The sequence below is a fragment of the Rhamphochromis longiceps genome, linkage group LG22 (assembly GCF_057381845.1).
Source record: "Rhamphochromis longiceps isolate RC_006_pf linkage group LG22, R_longiceps_female_GT1.1, whole genome shotgun sequence".
NCBI classification, from domain to species: Eukaryota; Metazoa; Chordata; class Actinopteri; order Cichliformes; family Cichlidae; genus Rhamphochromis; species Rhamphochromis longiceps.
In genome coordinates this window covers 17,987,808-18,015,447 of record NC_140577.1, presented here as the reverse complement: position 1 = coordinate 18,015,447, position 27,640 = coordinate 17,987,808, and the positions used below count along the sequence as shown (strand labels likewise).

Below are 27,640 nucleotides of genomic sequence, written 5' to 3'. Positions count from 1 at the left end.
TCGACGCTAGGATTTTTTTTATTCATTAACTTTTAAGACTCAAAGTAATGACTACACATACATTTAACAGCTGAATATAAACCTCTGGAGATAAGAAATATAAAACATCACTGGTTCTAATGCATATGATTCATCTAAAGTACACACTGTCTGATCAGCTGTTATTTTGATTGTGTTTAAATGGAAACATTTCTCTTATTTAAATTAATAAATGCAATTACAATCACCTTCTTACAGCAATAAAAGCCTCTGGGGTGGTCTGTACTTAACCTTATATGCCACCGCTTTTTGTTGTGTAGGTAGGAGGTGACATTGATGGTAGGTAGAAATGTGAAATTTTATTTATCAAATAGTCTGTAACCGTAAATGTACAAATGCATACAATAAGATAACAAAGGATAGTGATCATTCATGCTATGGTAATATCTCTTGTATTTCCACATGATATTTGTTTTTTAAAGATTGTGGTTAATATATCACGGATATCGTCGATAAACATATATTACACCCTAAAATTACATACGAAAAACTCCAACAAAAGCAGAAAGATAATTCATGTCACAAAGAATCACACGATTGATTCATTTAAAAAAAGCACACTTTAAGATGTTTATTTAACAGATGTACTCGACAACAGAACAAACCACCGTACTGTTATGAAAAAAGATCTTTCCAAACACAGGTCTGAAGACACGGGTTGGGCAGCGAGATCCTTTCTATTGTGCTGATGTCAAGGCTCTTGTAGTTGGTAATGGTGACCTTTCAGATAACAGGTGTCATGTATGAAGGTCTATTAGACCCGGCTATCTATTGTTACACATGTGGGAGGCTCATGGTGTTGGGGGAGGGAGCTCGGACGTATCAAGGCGAGATAAAAGCCTCCGAGTGAGGGCGCGGGTGCATGCTCATCATAATGGTTTCTTTGACATGTGGTCTTTTACTAGAGGTCAGAAGGTCATGGGAGAAAAGGGGAGAAAAGGCAAAAACTGAAAGCTCAAAATCTATCTCACATTTCAGGAATCATATCAGCAGCAGACATGACTCGTCCCTCCTCAGAGCGTTTCTGAAATACAAACATGCTGGAATAAACTTAAAGCACTGATATGTATTTGGTATTGGTCTTGTATGCACTATGCAAAACTTCATTTTCTATAAAAACCTTATAGATGACAGTATTGCCCTTTCTGCGCAAAAAAATCTGAAAAATACAATTTTAAACCAAAAGAATTCCATTAAATTTATATGAAGATAATAAAAAGCTACTGACTCTGTGCTTCTGCTAACAAATGATCTCTCAAACAGTGGAAGCACTTGAACTGAAATGATTGCAGCGTGCAGGCCTCAGGCACAGAGGGAAGCAGTAGAAAAAAGAAGCACTGACAGTCCTTCATATCCCTTTCTATACAGACATATCACATTTTACAGAATACAATGCACACAAGATGGAATGAAAATAGTGTTGTTGTTTTTTATAAGGAAAAAAGACGCAGGCTTGTGTCACGTCAGCCATCAATTATCTCCACAATTTACATTCAATCTGATGAACCCAATCATATTTGTGTGCTTACCCTGAGGATGTCTGCCTCCACAACGTAAGTCGGGCAACGTGTTATTCTGTATTCTGCACACATGTTCAATCAGGACAAGGGCTTTGTGGATTCTAATCTCACACTTTGTGATCTCCAGATATCCAGGAGGAGAGGTTTGTGCACTGGAATGTGAGGCGAGTGTTTGTCTCGATGTGACGAGAGCTTCGGCGGGAGATTTACATTTTTCTATTAGCGGTGAAAACAGTGGGACGTGACTCTGCTGAATATGACTAACGAAGCTTAGTCTCCACTGTGGCTCGGATCAGTTGTGTAAAAGGATGCTAACTTTCTTTACAGAAGGTAGATGTCAAGCAGGAGGTCACCGTCGTTTAAATGCTTTACTCTAGTTGGCTTAAATTCACATTAAAAAAAAAAAGAAAGAAGGTTTTACATTGGAGAGTCATTAGATTGAAAAAATTCATTGCAGAAAGAAATATCAAAATATTTCTGTTTGATCAATTCCAAAACCTTTGTCTTTAAAAAAACCCTGAAACTTGACTGTGTGATATGCAGTAATGTGTCTTTTCATAGTGTGTTCACAGTCTGCACGTCACCAACGAAATGTGGGGAAAAAACCCGAACAAAAGCCCCAAAAAACTACGAAACTAAACGGCAGTTTGCGTTAACCAATTCGCCCATGTGCATAAAACAGAGAAGCCAAGTATTTGGTCCACTGTCCACCTCCTATTAATCCACGTCCACGTCCAGGTTAATCTCGGTGCTCAGGTTAAGGTAGAAGAAGGCGTACACGCAGAGCACGAAGAACAGGATTGCCGCGATGACCAGGAACGCATCCTGAGGAGAAAGCAAAGGTTTAAAAATATATTCAAAATGTTCTTGTGAGCATTTTTTTATTTTTCTGCCCAAATCCCGAGTCTGTCTTTACACTCATGAATGTCTGCTTTGTTTGAATGTCATTGCAGTGTTTCATAATTGTTGTGCTTATTTATTTGTGTTACGTCTGTATTTGCCAAGTCTCTAATGCCTTTCTTTTCATCTGAATTCACCACATGTGAATAAAGATTTGGTGTTTTCTTTGCTTGTTTTGAAAACCACAAATATTTAAACTCTCGCTCACAGTTCTACTGATGTGCATAAAAGGGCAAATCTAACTACAGCAATTACATTTTAGTTTCAGATATTAAACTGGGAGGGAAAAAAATTACTACAGAGGAGCAAACAAAGCTATTATCATCATCATCTGTGGATGTCATAATAATATGTGAATTTGTATCTGTTTTCATATTTAAACCAGAAACGTAAACTGGAAGCAGTTGAAAATCCTCCACAGCTTCACATTGACAGTGTCAAACAGCTTCTTCTTTTATTTTTTAATTTGAATTTTGTGTTGTTATATACACGACGCGTACACGCTAGCCCTGCAGAAAATATGCTAACAAAATATTTCTATAAAAACATTTGAAATCGTAAAAGAACTGTACCAATAGAAATCACTTCTCATAATTAGGTAATACCACTAATGTGAAACACTACTTACTTTATAAAAAAAAAAAAAAATCCAATCCACTATGTATTTTTATTACAATGTACATTTTACTCCAGTATTTAAGCAATCGAGCTAGAAAAACTTAAGAATACATAATAACTCGAAAATAATAAGTAACTATTTTATATATGATCACAACTTAAAACAAAATTTGGTTTAGGGGACTGATGATTAGGGCTGGACAATATGGAAAAAAAACAAATTTTTTTAGGACAAACTCTGGCTGCCGTTCATCTGTAGTGAGCGCAGACTGTCAGGCCACCGTTTACCTCAACTAATCAAACTATTAGCTTGAAATCAGTTGTTGTCGTCGTTGACAGCTCGTCAGCTGTCCTGTGACGGGAGGGTCTCATGTCTAATCTGCTGACAGTAACTGTCACTGTCAATATCAGGACTAAATACGCATGTTTATTCACTTTTGCATGGGTTAAAGACCTGACTTCAATTCAGGAGAGGAGTTAGAAATGAGGGAGGAGAGAAAGGACTGATGGAGGAGGAGAAAGAGATAATGAGAAAGAGTTGAATGGTCATATACAGTTTAAAAAAAAAAAAAAAAAAAAAAGCTTATATGTGATTTTAAAGTACCATATAAAGTGTACTATGCTTGTGGCCAGTTTCTAGCCACATACATAAAACACGATTAGGCAGAACTGCGGTGTCCATCCATCTCAGCCACTGTATTCAAGATAACTGGGCAACACTGTGCCACTCACTCCTATGAATTTTCAATGGATTAACTGTAAGTTTATGAGACTGCATCAATTGATGAAAGACCCAATAACATACCAATGGGATATATACTCATAAGTACAACATTTTTTTCTGTTAAACAAACTCAAACTAAATTACTTATCGCCCTACTGGGGCGACCGTGGTTCAAGAGTTGGCAGTTCGTTTTGTAATCAGAAGGTTGCCGGTTCGAGCCCCGGCTCCGACAGTCTCGGTCGTTGTGTCCTTGGGCAAGACACTTCACCCGTTGCCTACTGGTGGTGGTCAGAGGGCCCGGTGGCGCCAGTGTCCGGCAGCCTCGCCTCTGTCAGTGCGCCCCAGGGCAGCTGTGGCTACAATGTAGCTTGCCATCACCTGTGTGTGAATGGGTGGATGACTGAATGCGTAAAGCTCTCTCTCTCTCTCTCTCTCTCTCTCTCTCTCTCTCTCTCTCTCACATGGAGGTGCAAAGAGTACCAGGCACAATATGTAATAATTAGGTGCTGGTAGGTAAAATTGAAGCAACATCTATGAAAAAAAAAAAAAAAAAAAAAAAACCACATTGCAGCATCACATTTCAGAAGCCGGGTACCAAGTGGCTGCAGCATTTAAAAAAATAAAATAAAAATCTATTTGCAGTCAGGCTCCACTTTCACTTTTTTCGTCTCTCCATTTTTACTGAAAAGTTAAACTTTCTTCTACAAAATGGCCTATTTTTTTTATTTTTTTAGATTTTCTATTGGTTAATTGTCAAACAAATTGAGGCTTTCCAAAGGAGTGGTATTCAACTTGAAAATGGGAATTAGGAGCGCTTGTTCATTATGTGGTGCTCACACGATTACAATCTTCATCAGCTGGAGTTTCATTAGGGGCACTCAGAGTATTGAACAATGCCAGTTATTCTTTATCAAGAGAACTCATTAGCAGCAAACTTTCTAATCAACACTGGAGAGCTTGGAGAGCTTTAAAAGAGCACAGAGTACAGTCTGATTGGAGGTTATTCAAAAAGAAATATTTGAGTGTGGAAATGAGTTTTAAATTGCAAACTGGGCCAAAACAACAAAAGGTGACGTGGCGAGTGTTACAAAAAAAATCTCAAATCTTTGCAAATGTTAATAAATTCAGTTTTCCATTTATAGATTTATAAAAAGACTTCAGGGAAAAACTAAATTTAACAAAATCCACCTGTTCATGAAAGAGGCTGATGCAAGGTTAAAGACGGGCATAAAGCACTAAAAAAGAAAATAAGATAAGCTTAGTCATCCTAAAAGACACTTTTAAAAAATTGAAACAACAAAACTATAGGACAATCTGATAAAACATCAGTTCAACGATTCCCTTATACTGCACATACACACATGGCAGACTACAAAAACAATCAGTCAATGAGCCAAACTGCAGAGAGAAAATGATAGAAAAATAAATAAATAATAAAAAAAGGGAGTGAGAATGAAATAGAAAACAAGTGAGAGATAAAGCTCGGCACAAATGAGGGGTGGTGGGGGGCTAATAATAATTCCTCTCTGACGAAGGCGATGGGGGTGACAATTAAAAGGCGTCACAGCATCCACAGCTATCTGTGTACATGTTGTAGTGCCTAGTCATCAGCAGCATTGGTCTTCATTAGCCTCAGCCCACATTTATCTGAATCCCAGCAGCCTCCAAACAGCTTAAAGTCCTAGCTTAATTGGAAAACTTTTAAATTTCATGCACTTTAGTTTCATATATTAACCGCCAGGCTTCCACCGCTTGATTTACTTTTCTATTTTGCTTAGGCCTCGGAGAAAAGAGAACTGTTATCAAATCACCGAGGCTTGATTGTTTTCTGCTTTTTCGTGTGTTCTGTGGCAGCTTTGAAAAAAAAAAAAAAGAAAAGAAAAAGAAGCACAACAAAGATAAGCGTTTGTAATTCTGTCGAGAATATCACAAAGAAAACATTGTGTTTCTGACATAGGTAAGCATTTTATTGAATTGCTGGAGACACACAAAAAACAATTACAATTCAGGTTTCTCCCCCTTCTTTGCATCAGGTCTCAGAGATAAAGAGAACAGCTGGTTACAGTGACTTGTCTATAAAAACAAGCTGGAGGGGTTTCAGTGAAAACACTCGAATTGGAGAAAGCACCTGCATTTGATTGAGATCATTGTTTTCGAGAAGAGTAGCCCACTGCGTTGACTCTTGCCTTGTCTCACAAATACATTTATGTGCTTACACACACACACACACACACACACACACACACACACACACACACACACACACACACACACACACACACACACACACACACACACACACACACAGCCTCTCTGCCCACATTTTGATGGAGACCTCTGGATGGGGCCCAAACACATCATCATCTTCATCGTGTGGTTCTCTCAGCACTGGCGGCAGCTGCAGCACACTCGGCATGCTGGGAGCCTAGTCCCCATCACCCTGGCGACAAGCCATAGCTCAGCAGACATCCCCTCATCTGGTCCGACTTTTATTCTCCTCCTGGGTTTGTTTGTGCACGCACACGTGTGTGTACGTCTGTGTGTATGTTCCCATGTGCTAAGCAGGTTAGAGTCGGTGTGTCTGGGGCTGTATGTGGGTGGCAGCTTGTGAGAGCCACACAACCGTCGGTGCATTTGGAGCACAGTTAATAAGCAGGTCTCATCCATACCAGCCACAGCAACAAACAATCAACCATTAAAGTGTTACGTTTTCTGACCGATTACATTGAAATTTCTAGTTAATTTTTGTAGATATATTAGTTTCCTTTGTTGAGCAATCGATTCTCCATCACCACCAGAATAGATTCTCCTGCCTTCAGACCACATTCACTCTGTTGCAAAGCTGCAAATCTATTGATAATTTTGCTGAATTTAATCACGTCATCTATTAGAGTAAAAACAAAACAAAACAAACAAAAAAAAACCCCAAAAATGCTTACCACAGCGTCCAAGGGTCCAGAGGGGTGGAAAGCTACAGAGTTAAGGTTAGTGAAGGATGCTGAGCCTAAAGCCAGTTTTAAAGGTCACAAAGGTAGCTCTCTCTTCCAGATTGCCATGGTAACTCATGGTGTTGCACACATAAGCTGCTCTGGATGTAGTTCAGAGCTGTGGTTTAAAAAAGGGCTGCAAGCGTCACACTTTCACCCATCCTTTTTCTGACAATGTGCTCTGAGTGTGATGCAGATGTTCAGCAGAGGGAATATGTTTTATTTATGTAAAATGGTGAGCCACAAGTTGCTAACATGACTGAACGAAGCCGTGCAGTGACGTTGCAGCAGACTACATCACATGCATTCAATTCAGCGATGCAGGAAAATAATGACGTTTTATACTTGGTGCTTATTTGCTTTAAAAAAAAAAAAAAAAAAAAAAAGGCAGATATGGTAACTATGAATAAATTTCACTTTAATTTGGCCAAAGAGTAAATTGATTACAACATCTCTGCTGTTACATCCCCATGCTGAAATGGAAACAAGTTTAAAGTTTAAAAGCTCGAATGTGCCACTGTCATGTTAGAAATAAACAGCAGCACCATTAAATAGAACAAAAGGCCACAAAGCTCCCAACACAACCTTGAGCTTTTCTCTAACAGCACTGATTCGGGCATTTCACCAATTACTGCTTCAGTTACTCGAATCTGCCCCGTTAAAACAAAAGTTGGAGCTTCTTGACGTGAGTTATAGTTGTACAAACATAAGAAATGCCAAATACTGTATAGAAAAATAGGATGTAATTTCAAAAACACTAAAACAACTCAAGATATGAAGCTGTATCCATGGTTCAAATCCTCACCTGCGTCCTGACCCACCTGCTCCTGTCACAAAGAGGCAAAAATGTCCAAAAAACTAATACTTGTGGATCTATAGGATCTTGCTCGCCACACAGCACACATTCACAAATGACAGATGGAAGATACCCATCATTATCTGTTGTCTCCATCCTCTGCCAATTCCATAAGAAACCCCACCCCACCCACTCTACCACAACTTCCTAGGCTCAGCGGCTAAATAAGACTGAGGGAAAACAGTGCAGAACTGAACAGAAGGCTAGTGTGCCAATTAGACAAGGCAGCAGGCTCGTTTCCTCTGCTGCAAGATAATGTGCTGGAGCTACTTTGAAGGCGCTGCTTCTTCTCTAGGCAACCTGAGGAGAGGCTGCAGACTGCACTTCCTGCCAGTTTCTCCCTCTCTGCTGTCATTACCACATACCATTCACTCTTTGGAAGAGGCAAAGACTTGTGTTCTGGCAACAAGTTGTTACTTCCGTAAACACACTGTGACTCAACCTGTGTATAAGGACCTGCATGGATACAGCAGGTGGCTGGTTTTTGGGTTGTTTTTCCTTTCTTTCTTTTTTTTTTTTTTTAAAGCAACCCAGACAACTCAGCACTATGGTGGGAACAGAAGTTCTCCTTCTCTCACTTTCTCCACCACAGTGTCTCCATCCTTTCTCTCTGCCAACTCATCCAGACTGCCCCGTTACCAGGACAGCCCCGAGACAGCCTGCCCTGGCAGCTGTCAGATTCTCTGTGCCCGCATGTCTGTTGGCCCTTCTGAGGTGCCAGCTGCATCTGAGAGCAGCATCTCAACCAGGAATATGGAGAAGAGAAGAGAAGAGAAGAGAAGAGAAGAGAAGAGAAGAGAAGAGAAGAGAAGCAGACAACATGCCCCAACATCCAAACCAGCCCTAAAAATTCCAGCCAAATCTTTGCTGTCAACCAAAGGTTCAGAGAGAGAGAGAGAGAGAGAGAGAGAGAGAGAGACTTTCTACTGTCATCAGAGAGCTGTGTAAAAATCACTTCTTCAACTTCATATCACGCTAAAAGGACTTGATGGGAAAGCAAGCGTGACCAAATATCCATTACATTTGGGCTGAATTTCAATCGAACTCGGGGCCAAGAGGTCTAAGACAGTTTAATATCCTCGTCCCAGAGGTATTTTTAATCCAACCTCTGAAAATTCCACTCATCTTGGGCATGAAAAACATGAATTATTCATGACCAATATCAATATTTCAAGATATGGACTAATCTAATTGGATTAAAGACGTGTTTAATGAGGCCCTGCATGTCTAAGAGATGCATATTTTAAAACCTGACCATTTCACCCAGTGTTTAATCCTCATTGTGATTTGTTCATCTCTGCCCACTTCGTAGCAACTGAGGCTTAATCAGGAAGTGAAACATTTTGGCTTTTAATGTCCTGTAAGCAGAACTTGTCAGTGTAACAAAGGACAATAAGTGTTCAAGGACTAATACTGAATGTTACTGTAATGACGTCTTTCAATTGAGTTTCACTAAAAAAATAAAGTTATAAAAGTTCCTCTCATGGAATCTGTGATTTCAATCGTCTTCTTCTCTTGGCTGCTCCCTTTAGGAGGCGCCACAGCAGATCATCTGCCTCCATCTCGCCCTGATGCTAGCATCCTCTTCTGTCACACCAACCCTCTGCAGGGCCACTCATATCCCAAAATGTTCTTTTTGGTCTTCCTCTTTTCTTCTTGTTCCATCTTCAGCATCCTTTGGCCAATAGATCCATGTTCCCTCCTCTCTACACGTCTCAGCCTTGCCCGTCATTGGCTCCAAATCTCTTGACCTCCTTTTACTTTAGCATTACCTGCTCTATCCATTTCATCTTCTTTCATCTGCATACTGTATTTTCCTCTTTTCACCCACCTTCCTGTTGCCCCTCCTTTGCCATTGAAAGGATAAGACCACCTTTGTGTTTTATATCTCCTCTTTTTGTTAAAGAAAAGCACTATTTTACACACAATCTATGAAGGACACTAGCATACCTTCTTTAGCAAAGCAGCAGGGATCTTAAAAGAATAGAACAGCACATAATTATGTGAAGATCTACTATGGATTATTATATTCCCTGAAGACCTAGAGTAACTTCTTTCAATAAGACAGTGTGAAGAGTCTGGAATAAATAATATAAATATAAAAACTTAATACAAAAAGGAGCATGGGAAAAGTTGGCTAGCAAATCTTACATAGATAAGCAGAACCACAATTGTACCAGGACAGACATTTAAGTGTGGATATACATATATACAAACTGTAGAATACATATAGATAAAGGCTTCAGTAGTCCTAAACAGAAACCAAGTCTCACCCTGAATCCAGAGGAATTCTTCTTCGCTTCAGCTTTCAGCCGTGTTGCTTTCAAAACCGACTTTGTCTTTTTGTAGTCTTGCTTACCTAAAACACATGAAATAGATAAAAAGAAATTAAATGAAGTACACAAATAAATGACCAAGATTGACTGATATTGAGTGACAGGTTTCATTTACTGTTGCCAAACAACCAAAGAGACCAGAAAGTTTTTGTGTAGAAGTGTAGCACTCTGGGAACAAATGGTTTTTATATAATTCATAAATGCTGGTTGTACTCTGGTCTTTATTCTACAGAATAGGGAGATTGCTGAATGGAAATATAACAGTTAAATGTGAGTTTCTCTCTATATATTCATGTGCTCAAAAATGGGTGGTGAGAAAGTGAGAAATAAATTGTGCACTACTGAAATTTCTCAAATAAACATATACACGCCTCACGCAGTCTACAAAACACACGGTTCACCTGTGCTTACTTGACTTCCCGTAGGCTAAATTCTCAAGGGTGAGTCCTGTGGGCAAACTGGCCACCCGGCAAAAAGTGTGTGTCTGTGTGTGTGTGTGTGTGTGTGTGTGAGACAGCTGGTTGTCTTGGTCTAATTAGAAACAACACACAGCAGGAAAAGGAACTTTGCTAACAATAGGGTGGAAAGGCAACAGCTTGCTGAACAGTGTGTGTGTGTGTGTGTGTGTGTGTGTGTGTTCAAGTTGTGCAATTTCCTATTTTTTTTTTAAACTATTCTTTCTTCAAACTTATGGTTAAATCTAGATTTGATTAAAGGTAAGATGAGTGTGGTGCTTGAAGTTAACTATGAAGTTTTCATGATTTAAACTTGATTGTACTTCATTAGAAAAACAGGGATGTTACATAGTACAGACTGAGACCTGGTGGTTTTTCCTCTTCCAATTAATCCTTGTTTACAATGGCGAATAGGAAGAGAGACTGGAAGATGTATTTTGGAGAGGGTTTGAGAGGGAAAAGCTGAAATAAGCTAGTGGGAAAACAGGTGTAGGTGTGTGCGTGTGTAGAGCTGATTTCCACTCAATAAGGTGTCACTCTTACGGCCCAGTCACAGAGGAAATGACCATTAGCCTTATGTTAAGCATTTCACCTGCTTTTCAATAATCTTGCTCCCCCTGCATCTTTTTTCCAAGATCTGATATTCACTTCCCATCTCTCCGCGCTCTCTTTTATCCCCCCCCCCCCCATTCCTCCTGGTCCTGAACCCTTCGTTCACCTCCCACTGACTCTGTGGAGGGCTAATAGAAATGGGGAGCGTGTTGCCAGGAGCAAACAGTGAGCTAGTGGGAATTCATTACGGGGGGCACTGAATGTCTCCTCCACTTGTCAGAAAGTGGAGAGGGGAAAATTTGATTGGAGGGCACCTCAGGTTGCTCACTATTCACATAACCGTTGCAAAGATTTTCACACTGTAAATGGCGTGATGTGAGCAAGGACGGGGTTTAAATTTCAATGCTAGATGTATATATTGGTTGAAGACATAACCATCTGGTAACAATTAGTACTTAACTGAGGCCAAATCAGAATACTTACACCAAGCAAGGTAATGTGTAGAGTAGTGTATATGCTAGAGAATTACCTCAGTGTGTGTATATGGTATTCTAATGCTGCTGTGTTACACTGGTGTACCTCCTGTAGCTACACAGCAGCTTTCTCTTGTGGTTTATTTGCGTGGGTTTGGAGCCTGCACAATCTACACGCGCGTGCCTGATGATATTGCACTAGGCTTATGAGTACTCCTATTTGTCATCACCGTTTCCACTGAGACATTTTCTGTCACCAATTATCTACCTGCATTGAGCTACAAGCAATCCTCCCATCCCTCCCTGCCTCAGCCTGCCACCCTGAAAAGCCATCACTGTTCTCCTGTACAGCAACAACAATGACACGTCTCAGAGGAACATTAACCCCTGTAAAACGGCCTAGGGCACCTGCTGGGATGGCTTCCCTGATCGTGCCTTTCACTGAAGTCATCGCCGAAGAGACAGAGAGGAAAAGTGAAAGTGGCCTTCTCCCCCCACCGCTTAAAGCAAAGTTCAGATTCTTCTTGCTTGTTTGTCATCAGGTTACCTATAAATGGAGTCTGATGAAGACGGCTGTGAAATTTGTTTTTATCTTGAGCCATTATTCTGTTTAGCATAATGAGAGAGGTAGGGGGTATTAGCTAAAATTAGTCACATGTGATTGTGCACTCAAGGGAAAGAGAGGGGAGGTATGTGATTTGTGTCATACAAATTGGCCATTAAAATGAAGATAGAAGAGTGGTGAGTGATGATAAGAAACTTTACCATTTATTTTAAGTTTCTAATGCATACAATGGAATCCAACAGCCTGAGCCTCCTAAATGCTTCTATTTTAGAAAACAAATACAGATCCAATTCGAACAACCTGTATTACAGCTGGCAAAATAAGCTTAACAATTTTGGTGAAATTTTTAGTTGTGATAAAAAAAATTAATTTCATGAATATCTTATTCAGTAATCGCCGTTTGCATTAATGACAGCGCTCAAGCTGGACTCCACAAGTCTGCATAAAGATGAGACATGTTATCAAAAATGGAGACAATGCCCCAAATAGTTTACTGCGATATTCAGCACTCCTTGGTCTTCGAGCATCATCGCAAGGATGTAGCTCAAAGGATGTTACGTGCCTCTGAACAGTGGGTTGCTACTTGTTTTGGTGCAGGTGTTTAGTTCAAGCTATCTGCCATTACACTGTGTTGACACGCTGCACTGACATTCTCTAGGCTGATTATCGTCTCACACCTTTCTGTTACTGCTGTGAATCTTAAAGTCTAAGTCATCGTTAAATTCTTCAGTTGTCCACACAAACATTTTGATGTCTTAAGCCATGCCAAGTGTTTGCTCTCATTTCCTCCTTTCTGTGAAGCGGTTTGGAGACACTACCCATCCTCTGATGAGATCGTCTTCCTGCTACAGACTGAAATAACATGTTCTTTATTTAGAAAATGCAGCTGTTTCTAACAAAGCTCGATGCCCTGAACCTCATGATCATATGGTTTTTCTTTCAGTCTCCCTGGTAATGTTCGGAATAGGGCTGACTGAGTTTTCGCAAAGCATTTGAGAGCCATTTGAAACCTTTACTCCAGTCATGATGTGATGCTAATAATACCCCTCTTTGCTTAGAATAGCAATTTGATTGCTGACACTTTCTCTTTTGCAAGGAGATCATTTTTCCCCACTATCACAATGAAGGTAGTAACCAAATCGAAACTGCACAGCCACATTTGTAACAGGTGTGCAACGGCAGGATGTTCATTTACGTCAAGCCTCTAGTGAGTAGATTCAATTCATCCCTTTTTATATGCAACAAACCCTTAGACAACCATGTCTACTTTTAGATTTCTGGTTGCAAGTTCAAGAGTGAATTGTTCACAACTGGTGAGACCACCTTAAGCCTTTCATATAATTAACTAAGTACAGCTCTGTTCAACTTCCCCTTTCCTCCTTCTTTGTTATTTAAAAATGGAATAGAATGAGAAACATGGGGATCATTTTGTGAATAAATTATTTCCTACTTTTGAGGAACTGAGAAATGAAAGCCTATCATGAACTAGTATAGTTCGGCTTCTTTTATTCAAGTCATGCATCCTCCTATATATAAAAACAAAAAACAAAAACAAATTATATACTATTCTCAGTCACATCTTGGTAAATTTATTCCAGTGTCAGAAAGTATTAAAAATCAAGTAACTATACCATTGCAACGAGCTCCATTATGAACCCAGTATACCCCACAGTTCATCTAATGCCATGTCTTCATATAAACCATGAGCGAGAAGCACATTAGCAAAGCGGCAGCAGCTCCAAACTTCTGCCTGTGTCAGACAGAACACAGCAAAAAAGCCAACGCAAAGGAAAAAATAGACTTAAAGTATAAGAACATGGTTCAGAGCACACATATGGACTTACAGTACCACTGTACTCATTTAGTAGACAGGCATGAGGATGACTACTGAAAAACTTGCAGCAATATTCAGTTTAATTGCAAGCACGACTAGGTACACCTGTTCACCTGCTTGTTAACACGAATTACTCATCAGTCAGTAGCATGGCAACAAGTTTAGACATGTAGACATGGTCAAAACAACCTGCTGAAGTTCAAACTGAGCATCAGAATGGGGAAGAAAGCTGATGTACGGTAAGTGACTTTGGCATGGTCATTAGTGCCAGATGGGCGGGTCAGAGTGTTTCAGAAACTGCTGATCTACTGCGGTTTTCCTAGTCAACCATCCCTAAGGATTACAAAGAATGGTCCAAAAAAGAGAAAATATGCACTAAGCAGCAGCTCTCTGGGTAAAAATGCCCTGTAGATGCCAGAGGTGAGAGGAGAATGGAAAGAGTGCTTTAAGCTGATAGGAGGGCAATATTAATTTAAATTACCACTCACTAAAACAATGATTTGCAGAAGAGAATCTCTGACCGGACAACATGCCAAACCTTGAAGCAGATGGGCTATAGCAGCAGACTGCAATAGTCACTCTTGTCAGCTGAGAACAGGAAACTGAGCACAGTGGTACAGTGGTTAATGTTGCTGCTTCACAATAAGAAGGTCCTGGGTTTGAATGCACTGGCTGGGTGTTTTTCTGAGGATTTTGCATGTTCTCCCTGTGTTGTGTGGGTGTTCAGGTCTCAGCATATCCCAGCTTCATCTCACAGTCCAACTTTCAATCCTGAAACTGGCCACTGGTGTGAATGTGAGCATGAATTTAATGGATGTAGCTATATGACCCAAAACAAGGGCAGCTCTGAAGTAACCACCAATTCATTATTAAACTGATAGATGATATAACACCAGGTTGCTTTAAAGCCAATATATGTAAAACCATTTACTGCCTACAGCACACAGCTATCGCTAAGCCAAAATGACCACAAACAGGGACATGTGTATGTTCAGAGGAAAAATAAATAAACTAAAATGCCTGAAGATTTCTGTGGGTGACTGTTTGTGTTTATGGGGACTAACCGTCCCACATACTGCATCCAACACAGGCAGAGTAATTTGGACAGACAGCCCTGTCTAGTGGTTTCTGAGTGCCCTGGGACAATTCGGGAAACACACCGACAGCGTGTTTGACAGTTTTCATGCTTTGCTTCCGCGTCTATCTGGCATTGCAGCCATATAGTCAGTGACCACATGGTGCGGATCGCTGACATCTGCCAGGATGAGTGGTAGAACCTGAGAACTGATGCCAGACTCTTGGGGTATACTGAGCCCTTTTTCGCTTACTGGAAGAGAAAGGAAGCGAAATAATAAATAATAAATAATAAAGGGAGATTATCCATGATATAACGCCGAGAGATAACTGGTACACCTTGTCGATCTACTGCGCTGTCTTATCTACAGATAGGAGTGAAGTATTTCACCTGTAAGAAGCAGTATATCATGGGTGTTATCTTTTATTTGCATGTAAAATGGTAACTTGTAAAGCTATTGGCTTCCAGCTTGACATTTTGTATTTAAAATTGTGGGTGTCTTTATCTATGTGGACAATTTTCCCTAGTTTTCAACAAGCATTAAGGATCATTGTGACTGAACACTTGTACTTACATGTAAGAATGCTACAGCTTTATCTATCCTAAGGGCATTCAATTACAACAGGTTTAATAATGTTATTAAAAAAAGAGAGTGTCAACAGTAGCTCTTTGATGGCCATCTGCCATGACAAAAGCACTCCAGCAGAGATGATGGTACAGCTCAACAACCAGCCTGGACTACCGCCGATGTGCCATGAATAAGCTACCTATTACGATTTCAAATTACCATGTGTGGCCCATTCCAGCTCTGAGGAGAACAAGCCCCATGCTCCATTTGAAGACTTCATTTTTCTCCATCTTTTCCCCCCACGCTCTGTTTTTCACCTTTGCTGTTAAACAGTGGTTCAGTGAAATTGCCTGATGGCCGTCCTTTTCAAACAGAAGGAAAATGGTAGAAATTGAGGGGTTGGAGGAAGGCGGCGGGAGAGATGGGACCAAAGTGTGTTACACATTTCTGAAGTGATAAGATGTGCTCAGAAAGAAAACACTAAATGGGGGAAAGGAAAAGAAAAAATGGACTCGTGGGAGAGGATGTGATGGCGGGAGATGAGCTTGTTATGTTATGTCTGTCTCTCATTTGTTGAACCTATCAGGTTTTGCATAATGGCAGACAGTTAAGGGATATCTTCAGGCTAAATAATTCTATTCTTCTGTCCCAGTATGAAAACATATACAACAGCAATCCCTCTCCTTTATAAGCTGGTGGTGTAAAAAGCTTTCACATGCCTGAGGAAAATAAAATAAAATAAAAAACACAATTGGACTTACAGTGCCATCTTTTTTTCTTTAACAATAATAACAAAAAGAAAGAAGGATAAACGTGACATAACTTTAGAAATGGAAATATGAACCGACCAAACATTTTGCTTTAAAACTCATGAGAGCACCACGAGTCCTGTTAACACAAAATTAACACCAGAAAATACAAAACCTGGAAAAAATGTGAGGATGTGAATCACCACAGGCAAAAGAAATAACATGTACTTAAAGCTGGAATGAAGGTGTTTAGAACAATGCCATTACTGTCACAGTAACGTCACCGTAGTTTACAGCTTTTTAAATAAATATATAGCATCTCCATGTACTCTGACTTCCTCCCACAGTCCAAAGACATGCAGTTAGTGGGGATAGGTCCACTGGAAACTCGAAATTGCCCATAAGTGTGAATGCGGGTATGAATGTGAGTGCGAATGGTTGTCTATGTCTATGCGTTAGCCTTGCGACAGACTGACGATCTGTCCAGGGTGTAACCTGTGTCTCGCCTTAAGACAGCTGGCATGGGATCCAGCATCCTCCCAGCTTAGAACAGGAAAGTGAGGGTATTATTCACACAGGCTCACAAACATTGGACAACAACAAAAACTGTAAAAACATTGCCTGGTCTGATGAGTCTGCTGCCACTTTGGTAGGATCAAAATTTGGTATAAACAACATAAAAGAGATTTATCCTGGCTTCTAGTAATGGTCCAGGCCATAGGTGTCAAACTCTGGCCAGCCTAAATACATTTGGCCCGCGAAGCCATACCGTGACTTTGTTCCAAATTTGAATTTTGGCCCACTGTGTATTTGAGTTTGACACCACTGGTCTAGGCTGAGGGTGGTGGTTTAATGGTGTGGGAATACTTCTGGCTCATTCTGGTTACTTTAGCACCAATTTGGCAGAATTTAAACACCACAGTCTGCCTACTGTTGGTTACCACATTTATCCCTTTGTGACCACAGTGCCCCCATCTTCTGGTGGCTACATCCAGCAGTATAACACTCAATGTGACAAAGCTCAGAACATAACAAAATGGTACTCAAACAGCCTCCATAGTCACCAGATCTCAAGCCAACAGAGCATCTTTGAGTTTGGGGGGGAAACCCAGAATACCATCTTGGATGTGCAGCTCTACAGCAACTGTGTAACAGATCCGCAGTAATTGTGTAATACAATTATGCCAAAATCTGAAGACAAAAGGGGGTCCAACCTGGTAGTATCAATGTGTATCTATTGAAGTAATCATATTTAACTACTAACTAAGCAAAAGAACGCAAGAAAAGGACATGCACATTTGTGTAGCCAGATGTTGTTGCCACATCTCTTGGACTGGGATTCAAGTCACCAAGTTAAATATTCTTTCCTTGAATGTACTGTAGCATCAGATTTTTAGATTCCCACAGTCATGGAGATCCAAATAAATCTCAGACATCATGTTAGTTTAGTAACTGCACTGTGCCATCACTCTACTACCTTGTAAAAGGACAAATCATCAGTCATTAGTTGTCAATTAATCAAGGCCAAAACCAGATCTTTCATGAAAAGTTCATTTGCATGACTTTTGTGTCTTATAAGACTACTGTGTCACATTTCATGTTAACAAAATGGGAGTCCCGGGATTTAAAGTAAAACCTTTAAGCCTGCAAAGCCAACAGAGCTTCCCTTTGTATCCAAGTCTGTCAGCTGCCCACAATTATCCAGCTTTGCCACTGGCGACCTTTTGGCTTTGCTCTACACGAGAAAAACAAAAACAAAAAGATATGATAGGTGCACTGATCTTTAAGAAACCACAGCTGGCACGCTAAAGTTGGCTGAGCCTTTGATTGATTCCAATCATATTGCCTTAGTTGGCCCTTTGTGAAGAAAGGGGAATGAAGGGGGAAGTAAATACTACATGATTAGAAAGCCAATAAACCTGACAAAACAGCTTCTGACAAGATGGTCTTTAAGCAACGTATTCACTGTCACCTGAGACGCTGCTTTTTCATGACCAAGTGGAATTATTTGCACAGTTTGCATAATGGCTGTGAATTTGGTTGAATTTTCTTTTTACTCTAGTGCAAACCAGAAACACTTCCAACGCTATGCAAAGAGATGATGCATAATCCTACACTGACAAATGTGAGAACGGCCACCAAATACTTCCCAGTAACATATAATAATAATAATAATAATAATAATAATAATTATTATTATTATTATTATTATTATTATTATTATTATTATTATTATTATTATTATTATTATATGTGATTTCTTAAATGTGGAATGTCAGCTTGATTTTTTATAATGCGGCATTAATTACGTGTGCATTCCTACACTGGCACAATCAACCAATCAGTGAGGATTATGTGTCAAATGGAATTCGACCACAAGTAGATAAATACAAACTACCAAAAAGCATCACAAAATAATTACCAGTAGCCTTGTTTTAATTATTAGTTAATTTATTGGTAGAATTTTGCTGAAACTATCAGCCATATGTTATATACGCTGCTATAGAGAATTTATGACAATGGAGAAAAACAGTTTGTTGGATGAGTTTTCACCATAGACAGTATGAAGATAGATACAGTGATCATAACATCACCCATCGGTTAATGAAGTCTTATTATGAAGTTTTTTAGCTGCTATAGTCTTGGCATTTTAAAAACAAATGTGATGACCAAGGGGTGGATTGGGCTACAAAGCACTCTTGTCAATCACAACTGCATAAAATCACCTGTAAAATGTTTATGAGATCAGTTCTGAGAGCAGTTTTCCAATAGATTTCTATTGGATTAGAAGTCTTTTTGGCCCCCATTAGAAGTAGCGCATGTATAAAGCACTGTTGCATTTGCTTCTCTTTTTAAACCTAGATGCTAGATCTATGTTTTGCACTGTGTATGATTTCCACACAGTTCAAACATGTCAGGTCAACTAGCAATAACTAAAAGGTTTTCAGAACAGGTCCACAAAATTCAAAAACCACTCAAGTTCCTCTTATTGTACAACTATGGATAGTTTTCAGTGATCAGTGGAATGCATTTCTCAAAGGGGCTAGATTTTAATTTTCAGGAAGCAGAAAAAGTTGCAGGTTGTGTTGATGCCAGTGGGTTCATGCCTAAAACTTATGGGCTTTAAAAGCTGTTTAAGATTGGTTCCTCTAAAATTTCTTTGTTATTATACAAGTCTGCTTTGACTATCTCACTAGGGGACCATTTCACAGCACGCAATCAGATGAATGTTGAAAAAACAAAAAATGACTGCCTGAGAACACTACCTTAAAATAAGAGATGAGACGAACTTCGAACATAAAGCTTTTTATGGACCAGTTTTTATTTTTTATTTTTTCCAAATACACCTTGTGCGTTATTTCATTTAATTACATTTGATTGATTTGCTGTTGCCGAGCAGCAGTACAGATGACTCACCAATCTGCTTTCTGTATTGATCAACCGGTAATTTGGTTGCACTGGCATCTTTCTTCCCCATCCTCCGTCCTCAACCTGACAGAAAATGAGAATAAAAAACATTGAGACAATTTCACAGTTAAGTCTCCACATTACTCACGATTGTTTGCAACTATACTGCAGCTCCACTCCTTCTGTAGCTCGGGATAATTTATGAAATCTGCAGGAAGGATTCAAGTTAATACACAATCACATATAGCGCACAAAGTAGTCAATTTTGATCAGGCAGATGGTTTATCTTTCACATACATCTGCTACACGTAATTAAATTAATTCTCACCACCTACCATGTGTGTTACGCTCTCGGCATGTGCACTTCCTACCCATCTCATTTAGCCTAGCACCATTTTCCTTCACACCATGAGTTCTCTTTGATTACATTGACAGCTCAGAGGTAAGATATAAAGACAGAGAGCTATGAATAATATAAATAATATCTTTAGGATGTAATTGTACAAGTGAGTGACTACACTTGGGGTATAGAATAAATATGAACATAAAAGCACTGCACAGCAGGAGTAACAAAGACGTGGTCAAAGGAAGAAGACTTGTGAATAAGAAAACAAACGTGCTGCAGGGTTTGATTTGATATGGTTCTCTCTTCTATTTGGCTTGTGTTTCAATAAATGAACCTTCTTCAAGTTTAAATATAATAGAACAAGGGGCACTGGTAACAATAACATGCCAGATAATGATTAGACAATTGGCTGTTGTAGTCAGTAAATTGCACTTGCAGATTACACAGTAAAAGACATCCCTATAAACATATCAAGTCATAATAAGCAAGTCATTTTCCGTTTCACCTGTTTAAAGAGGCGTCCATACAGGAAGTGGCGTGGTGAACAAAAGGCTAAATATCACTCCCATCACTAGAGAATTCCTGAACTATCGTGCGACTCTTTTGGTTCTGTACATCACCTCAATGGACTAAAATAAAGCAAACAAGATGTGAGTGAAGAATAGCTGCCAATCAAGAAGTTTAATGAAGAAAAATCCTCATTAACCATTTAGGTATAATCAGCAATTTTAACAGTCCTTTTATTTCGCAGTGAAATGAAAAAAATCTAATCAATAAGCAGTTTCATGGTCAGGTGTGTTATGTTATTTCATGACAAATGAAAGTGTTGAATTGGCATTCTGTAGCTGTAGGTCTCAATATGACGTCCAAAAATATTGATCAGAAAACCAGATGTGTCAGCGGAACTAGAAACTTTAGGACAAGGCAAATCAACACAACAACAAAGCAACACTAAAGGGCCAGACATGATGATGTGATGATATGAGATTCCTTTCTTTGGTGGAAAAAGAACCACTTCACAACATCTAACCAAGTCAAGAGCACTCTCATAGAGGTAAGTGTATCATTGTCAGCATCTGCAATCAAGGGACTCATTCATGAATGTAAATGAACTCAAGACCACTGGTGCAACTCAGGAGGAAGAAAGTTCAGATAAACGTGAAAACAGAAAGAAAAATGGCTGTGGATGAGGAAACGTTGGCAGAAGTGATGATATCTGAGATCCACAGGCCAGACATGCAAAGGAAAACACTCAAAGTCGATCATATGAGATTTCTTGCCTTTCGCAATGCTCCAAACCTGGTGGGATAGCATTTTACAGTCCAGCTGGAGAATGTTTCTTTTGTGATGCGTTTGAAGTCAGAGCTTTAAACGGCAGAGTAAGTTACCTGACTTGAATTTTGTCGGCTTAGTCTGTGAAGCAGATTAAGGTACTTAATAAAGACAAAACTAAAAGGCAGAAAGACCCACAAAGAAGCAGAAACTAATGGTGGCTAGGGTAAAGGCTTGCCTCGCAAAGCTTCTCAAGACAGGTGACCCTCATGGGTACCACACAAAGGATTCTCTTTATAATTATGTTTGCTTGTCCCATAATGTTTAGGCCTGAAAAAAACTGAGTCTTGATTTTGATTAATTAATTTTAAACCCAATTTAGTTGATTATAGAAGCTAGTTTAAGTATATCGAGTATTTTAACCATAACCATTCACTGGTTATGGTATTTGGAGATGGCGAGGTTGTTTTTCTGTGTACCTATAATAAAAACAATACTTGAAAGATTTTATGATGTTTAACACAAATAACTAATAAATAAATAAATAAATAAATAAATAAATAATCAAATGAATACAAATGTGTGTCAATTACTAAAAGTACACCACTGGCATATAACTTTAAATGGTATACATTCAAGTGACAAGAACTACACTACAATCAAATTTAATTAATTTAATTGGCTATATAAAGTTGGAATATTACAGATGCCATTAGATGTGTTACTGGGGTTTTATCCTATATAAAAATACCATTATAATGTCTTTGATCTACTATAACTGTTGATTTTTTAAAAATGCCTTATGGCCAAAAGATAATCTAAATAAGAGAAATGAATATGAAGCATCTAAGCCCACGTAATGCTTTTCTTTACAAAACTTAGGACTGCCTGTTTGTTGCATCAATCCAAAACGCTTGTTTCTCCTGCTCTAAATTCCAGACAGACTCTCTCACAACACACTGCATCAATCAATATTGTAGCCCTTTGTTTAAAATAGTGGGAAAAGTAAGAGTGAATCTAGGGACGCGTACCTGTGGTTGCTGATGATACAGAAATGTCCGTCCTGTTCTCTGGGCAAAAGATTTGAGGTGAAAAGATTTACAATTACCCACATTAGACACATAATACCAGCTACTAAATCCTGCTACTCTAACAATAAATGATTATAATTTAAAAAAAAAAAAAAGAGAGAGAGAGAGAAAGAAAGAAAGAAAATGTTCAAGTGTGGTAAAAAGAAACATTTGTATGCAGGTGTGCACATAAGAGGAAGAGTTAGGTGAATAGGAAAAAGTATCTATGTGTATCCAAGAGGAACAAGAGTGGTGGAGAATCTAGAGCTGCAGCTGGGGAATAGAGGAGAGAGACTGAATTAGCATGTTCAAGGAGCGTGGCTGGCTGCCTGTGCTGACTGATACCTTCTCAGGGGAGACTGCAGCTGCCTTGGGTAACCAGAATTTTACCTTACATTAAAAACACTGTTTTCAGCTACATTTCAAACACTCTTAGTGGCAGCATAGAACAAGGATGTATGCACAGCTATTGTTCTCCAGCAGCTGGAAACCAGAGTCAGCAAATAAAAGCAAGTCAGAGAAAGACAAAAGGAGGAGAGGAACCTGTCCAAATGAAAATAAAATGTTAACAGTTGGAGGCTCTCAGAGCTGCTGCTATGCAGTATTATTCATTAGCATCACAATAATATACCTAAATTGGAGTCACTAACGTTTGAACAGATACATTTGAGTATATTTTGCATCTGCATCAGTGGAACATAGCAAAGCAGCATGCTGCTGCTAGTGACAGGTGCATTGTTGGAATTGATACTATAATACATCCCTGTCCATTTTTTCACCGTATAGTCATAGATGACAAGGCGAATAATACATTCCTGTCATTAACAGTGTTAACTGTAATCTCACTTTACTAGAAACCTGAAGTAAATCTGGATTTTAAAAAATTGCTTTATTTTTTAAAACTAAAGCATTTTACAACAGCCATTTCCCTGAAAGACACAGTCTTCAACCCCAGTAGAGTAAAAACTACAAGTCAAGGTTTTACTTGCCGTGCACAGGTTAGACGAGTGTCATTCAAGAAAATGCTTACAAATGAGTACATATGAACTGAACCAAAAGAAACAAACGGTTGTATTAAGTATCTGTACAAAAGATTTGTCTTTATCTTGCTCACATTGCCCTCATAATGTTTAAATAAGTATACCAGCCTGTCTGTAAATTTAGCATTTAAGACGATTCACAACCATCAGCTTTAGCAGGTGAAGGAATTTGTGAAAGAGCCAGAAAATCATTAATGTCAATGTGCTGTAGGATTCATTGAGTAATTATATGGTGATGTCAATCTGGAGAAATTGTTTCCAAGTGCAAACGTACAGCAAATGTGAAGAAAAAGGATTTCTTTAGGGTTTACAGATAAAGGTCTGAAAAAGGAAATATCCAGCTCTCTGGTGACAGGAGAATGGCTAGACTCCAGTGAGCTGATAGGAAGGCAACGTAATTCAAATAGCTACTTATTGCAAGCAATAGATGCAGAAGAGCGTCTCCAGAAGGGCAACAGCAGCAGAAGACAGATGATCTGATATCCTCGTGTTGGTGTTGTTCCCACATCATCATAATAAATGTTGTTCCAGGTTCAACATTGCAACAACGCCAACACGAGGATATCAGATCGTCCGCAGAGGACCACACCAGGTGCCCCTAGGTGTCAACTAAGAAAGTGAGGCTACAATTTGCTCAGGCTTTGATAGTGGTGGTGAAATGATGTGGAGGATATTTTCTTAGCACACTTTGGGTGCCTTAATACCAACTGAGCCTCAATTAAACACCACAAACTTTCCTAAGTTGTTGCTGCTGTCCGTTCCTTTATGACTACAGTGCACCAGTCTTCTGATGGCTGCTTCCAGCAGAATAACACACCATGTCACAAAGCTCACATCATCACAAACTGGTTCCTTAAATATGATAATGACTTCACTGTGCTCCAATTATCTCAATTCCAAAAAGTGCCTTTGCAATGTGGTGGAACAGGAAGATGACAAAACCTCTGAGGAATGTTTTCAGCAACTTGTTGAATCTATGCTTCAGATGATTTAGGCAACTCTGAAGGCAAAAGAAAAACCTCATACTAGCAAGGCATACCTGAGTATAGCATTGCATATTAAGCTCTAGTTGCTCCAGGTGACCCAGATTAGTCTGAAAAATTATGTATTCTCGGTAAACTTCAAAATAACATCTTTTCTTTGTACCATTCATGCTGGTGCCACAGTCTGACTCCCAAGCACATGAACGAAGCAAAGTCAGAAGAACAACTTCCCAATCTGGAAAATGTGACAATTATAAATGCACGTGAATGCACAAGTAGTGTTAGCAAAGGGTCATGCTAAATAGGGCCCCAGTGCCTCACAAAAACAAATAAATAAATGTTGATAAAATTCAGCACTTCAAAGTTCACAGATCAGCAGCTATTTTCTAAGCTGTATGTGTTTGGAAAGAAATCGTTGAAAGTCTTTACCACCAGTATCCATTCAGACAAAGCAAAACCATGATTATTTAGTCTGAATGTTTTTATGTTTGCTGGAACTGATAGGTCAGCTTTGTTTCGTCAGTTTATTCTCCCCTCACTGACATCAACAACGTAAACAAAAGTAAGGTCAAATGTAAAAAGGCAGATTTATGATATGCTTGCGCAACAATGCTTGATGCTTGTCCTTCGATTTCTCAACAACGTCAAAATCACCAGTAAGTCTTGACTATTAACAGAACACCCATTTAATGTTTCTGAAAGCCCTTTAATGTGTGTGCAAAGACTCCAAAACACCGCAGTAAGTAGAGACGTGCAAGAAGCAATGTTGATTCATTGCACTGACGGCGATACTTACACTGTGAACGCGTCGACGAGAAGAAGTTTACGATATGCACGGCTGCTTTACGTGAACCCGCAGGACGACCGATTTCACCAATTTTATTTATTGGACTTTGATCTAAATTTCTCCGAAATGCCAACACATCACTTCTTCCGCGGACAGTTCCTGTTTTGCTCGGCAACGTCGATGGCAGGCAGCCTTTTCATCCAATGAAACAAGAGTATCTTTCGTTTTGACCAATAGCGGGGCGCCGGGTGGGACGCTAAGACAAAAACACTGGAGCAGCATGTGACGGGTTGATAGTCGGACACTCCCAAGCGGATCCTTTTCTCCTCAAAACTTTTTAACCAGGGTCACCAAAATGGTATTTATTTCTTCAGTGTTTCAGAAAAAAAACAGTTTTAGATGTTGCTGCTATGCACAAAACACAAAAATAGCCCATCAGGCATATGACTTTATAACAGTGCTACATCATTACATCATACTAAACTGTCAATAATATCAGGTAGCAAAAACTAGCAAGAACTATTTGCTAATTAAAACATGAGTAATAATGTACAAATATAACGATTTTTTTAATGTTTTACATTAAATGAAGAAGGAGCAGAAGGAGCAGTTCTGTCCCCAGTTCTGTCCCAGAACTGGGGAGCTTTTGCCTGTTAGACAAGTGTGTAAGCCACTACACTATGGAGCCACTGAGTGTAAAATACTCAGATTATTACATACAAGAAATGCGGACAACTTCACAATATTGTTTCTTTGACTTTAAAACCAAAAAGGTCACTGATAATGCTCTAATCAGTTTTGATAGGACGTACACTGAGAAATGGGAGCCAGGGTTCAGAATCTTCCATCACTGCAAAATAAGATGATCACACAGACCTGTCTGCACATCACATGCAAGGATGTGTTCACCCTTGGTTCTCCCAAACAGTTAAATGTTATTTAAAGTAACAAAGACATGTGCTGTGTTAATTAAATAGTCATGTTCATTTAATTTGTTGTCCTTAAGTTATTCTTGCAGGATATTACCAATGCCATTGTGATCATTGTGGAAAACAATAGCTCTGTTCTGTCACAATTAAAGGAAGCAACAGCCAACCTCATCAAAGATGAGGCAATCTTACTCCACCATGTTCATTTCTCTTTTATCAGTCTTTGTTTTTAACAGTTTTTCCTTGTTTACTGTGTAGAGTTTTATTCCCCCCTAATTGCATTCAGCCTCATTGCTGCCTGGGGCTTAGTGCAGATTATGGGTAGACTTGCCACCGCTTGTAACTTATTGAAGTTTAAAATGATTTTCTGCTCTCCCATGGGCATGCCATTTGCATGCAGCACAGCAGTAACTAATAGATGTAATCTGTCTATAATGTGTCTGTATTATGCTTTACTTCACATGAAGCTGCCATTCATAGGGAGCACTTAAACACTGCCCCTTGATTGAGAAACAATCGTTTGAGTGGCATTTGTCAGTGATGGTATTTTCTTTTTATGAGGAGAAATATTGCTGAGGAAACAGGATATTTTCCATGTATGTTCATGGAAAATGCTTTTCTAAAAATAAAACTGAAGTTATGTGAACTATCTAAGGCAAGTACTTTGATTTCAGACCATATGCTGTAAATACATAACGTCACGCATATTTGCCAAAAATGTTAGACCTGTTAACAAATAGCCTCAATAAGAAGCCTGAAACTATTGTCTTAATATGGCCATCAAAAGCAGCATGAGTGCAGTTAATGCAGAGCTCAAATGTTCTCTTGTTATTCTAAATGTGTGTGATTAATTTCTCCCGTTGAGTGAAACAAACCAACGTGCTGTGCCTGTCACTCTGATAGATATGGAAAGCATTAGCATCTACTGCTGCTGAGAATGAAAACTAGGTAGGATGGATTTGCCTGATGAACAGCTTCAGCGTGTGGCCTGTACATGGAAATGTATGGATAACTCTTGAAAGGAGATGAGAGGATTTCCCTCAGGATCTGTTACAGAGAGGTGAAATATTTCACCAGTGATTGAAGACTTGTTAAATGAAATTGAGTTTCAGCTGTACAAATGTCTGCAAAGTGACCGCGCTGCAGAGGCGGCATGAAATAGAGTTAAGCCTCGGCCGTTTTCCTAATATGATCATCTGTTTTGTAGTTTGTTTGTTTGCACTTAGATCTATTTATGTGCGCCTGCCTCTGTTTCTCGTTTCTCTTTTTTGCCTCTCGCTGCCTGTCTCTCTTTGAACCTCACTCTTTTACACCCCACCCTCGATTCCTCCCTCTTCATCTCTCCTCCTCTCCGGCAGTTATACGGCCTTTAATTGCCAGACATTAAAAAGAATGCAAGAGAAGAAGAATCCCCTGGGGCTACTGGCAGGCTAAATGGCAGATCTGCTGCCATCGCCTCTTTTACATGCAGCAATGAAGACGTGTCAACATAATCTTAGGCAATTTGCAGTCATCATCGGGGGGACTGATTAATTTCTGACTGTCAGTCGTAAA

General features: G+C 39.3%; 1 protein-coding gene across 1 annotated transcript; it reads right to left on the bottom strand.

Annotated features, from left to right (window-relative positions):
• Positions 1-25,343, bottom strand: triqk (triple QxxK/R motif containing). Its single transcript, XM_085396610.1, has 4 exons — positions 25,167-25,343; positions 19,669-19,743; positions 9,918-10,003; positions 1-2,384 (listed from the first exon to the last, which is right to left on the bottom strand). Exons 2-4 carry the CDS (start codon positions 19,727-19,729, stop codon positions 2,277-2,279), a joined length of 255 nt encoding a protein of 84 aa, XP_085252736.1. The 5' UTR covers positions 19,730-19,743; positions 25,167-25,343; the 3' UTR covers positions 1-2,276.
• Between the last annotated feature and the right edge of the window lie 2,297 nt (positions 25,344-27,640).

What these genes read in the sequence shown, in the direction of transcription:
- triqk (XM_085396610.1), bottom strand. Translation starts at nt 19,729, where the DNA reads ATGGGGAAGAAAGATGCCAGTGCAACCAAATTACCGGTTGATCAATAC. An exon ending in TCAATACAGAAAGCAGATTG is followed by an intron (nt 10,004 to 19,668) that starts GTGAGTCATCTG and finishes CATGTGTTTTAG; the next exon opens with GTAAGCAAGACTACAAAAAG. An exon ending in AGAATTCCTCTGGATTCAGG is followed by an intron (nt 2,385 to 9,917) that starts GTGAGACTTGGT and finishes CTTTCTCCTCAG; the next exon opens with GATGCGTTCCTGGTCATCGC.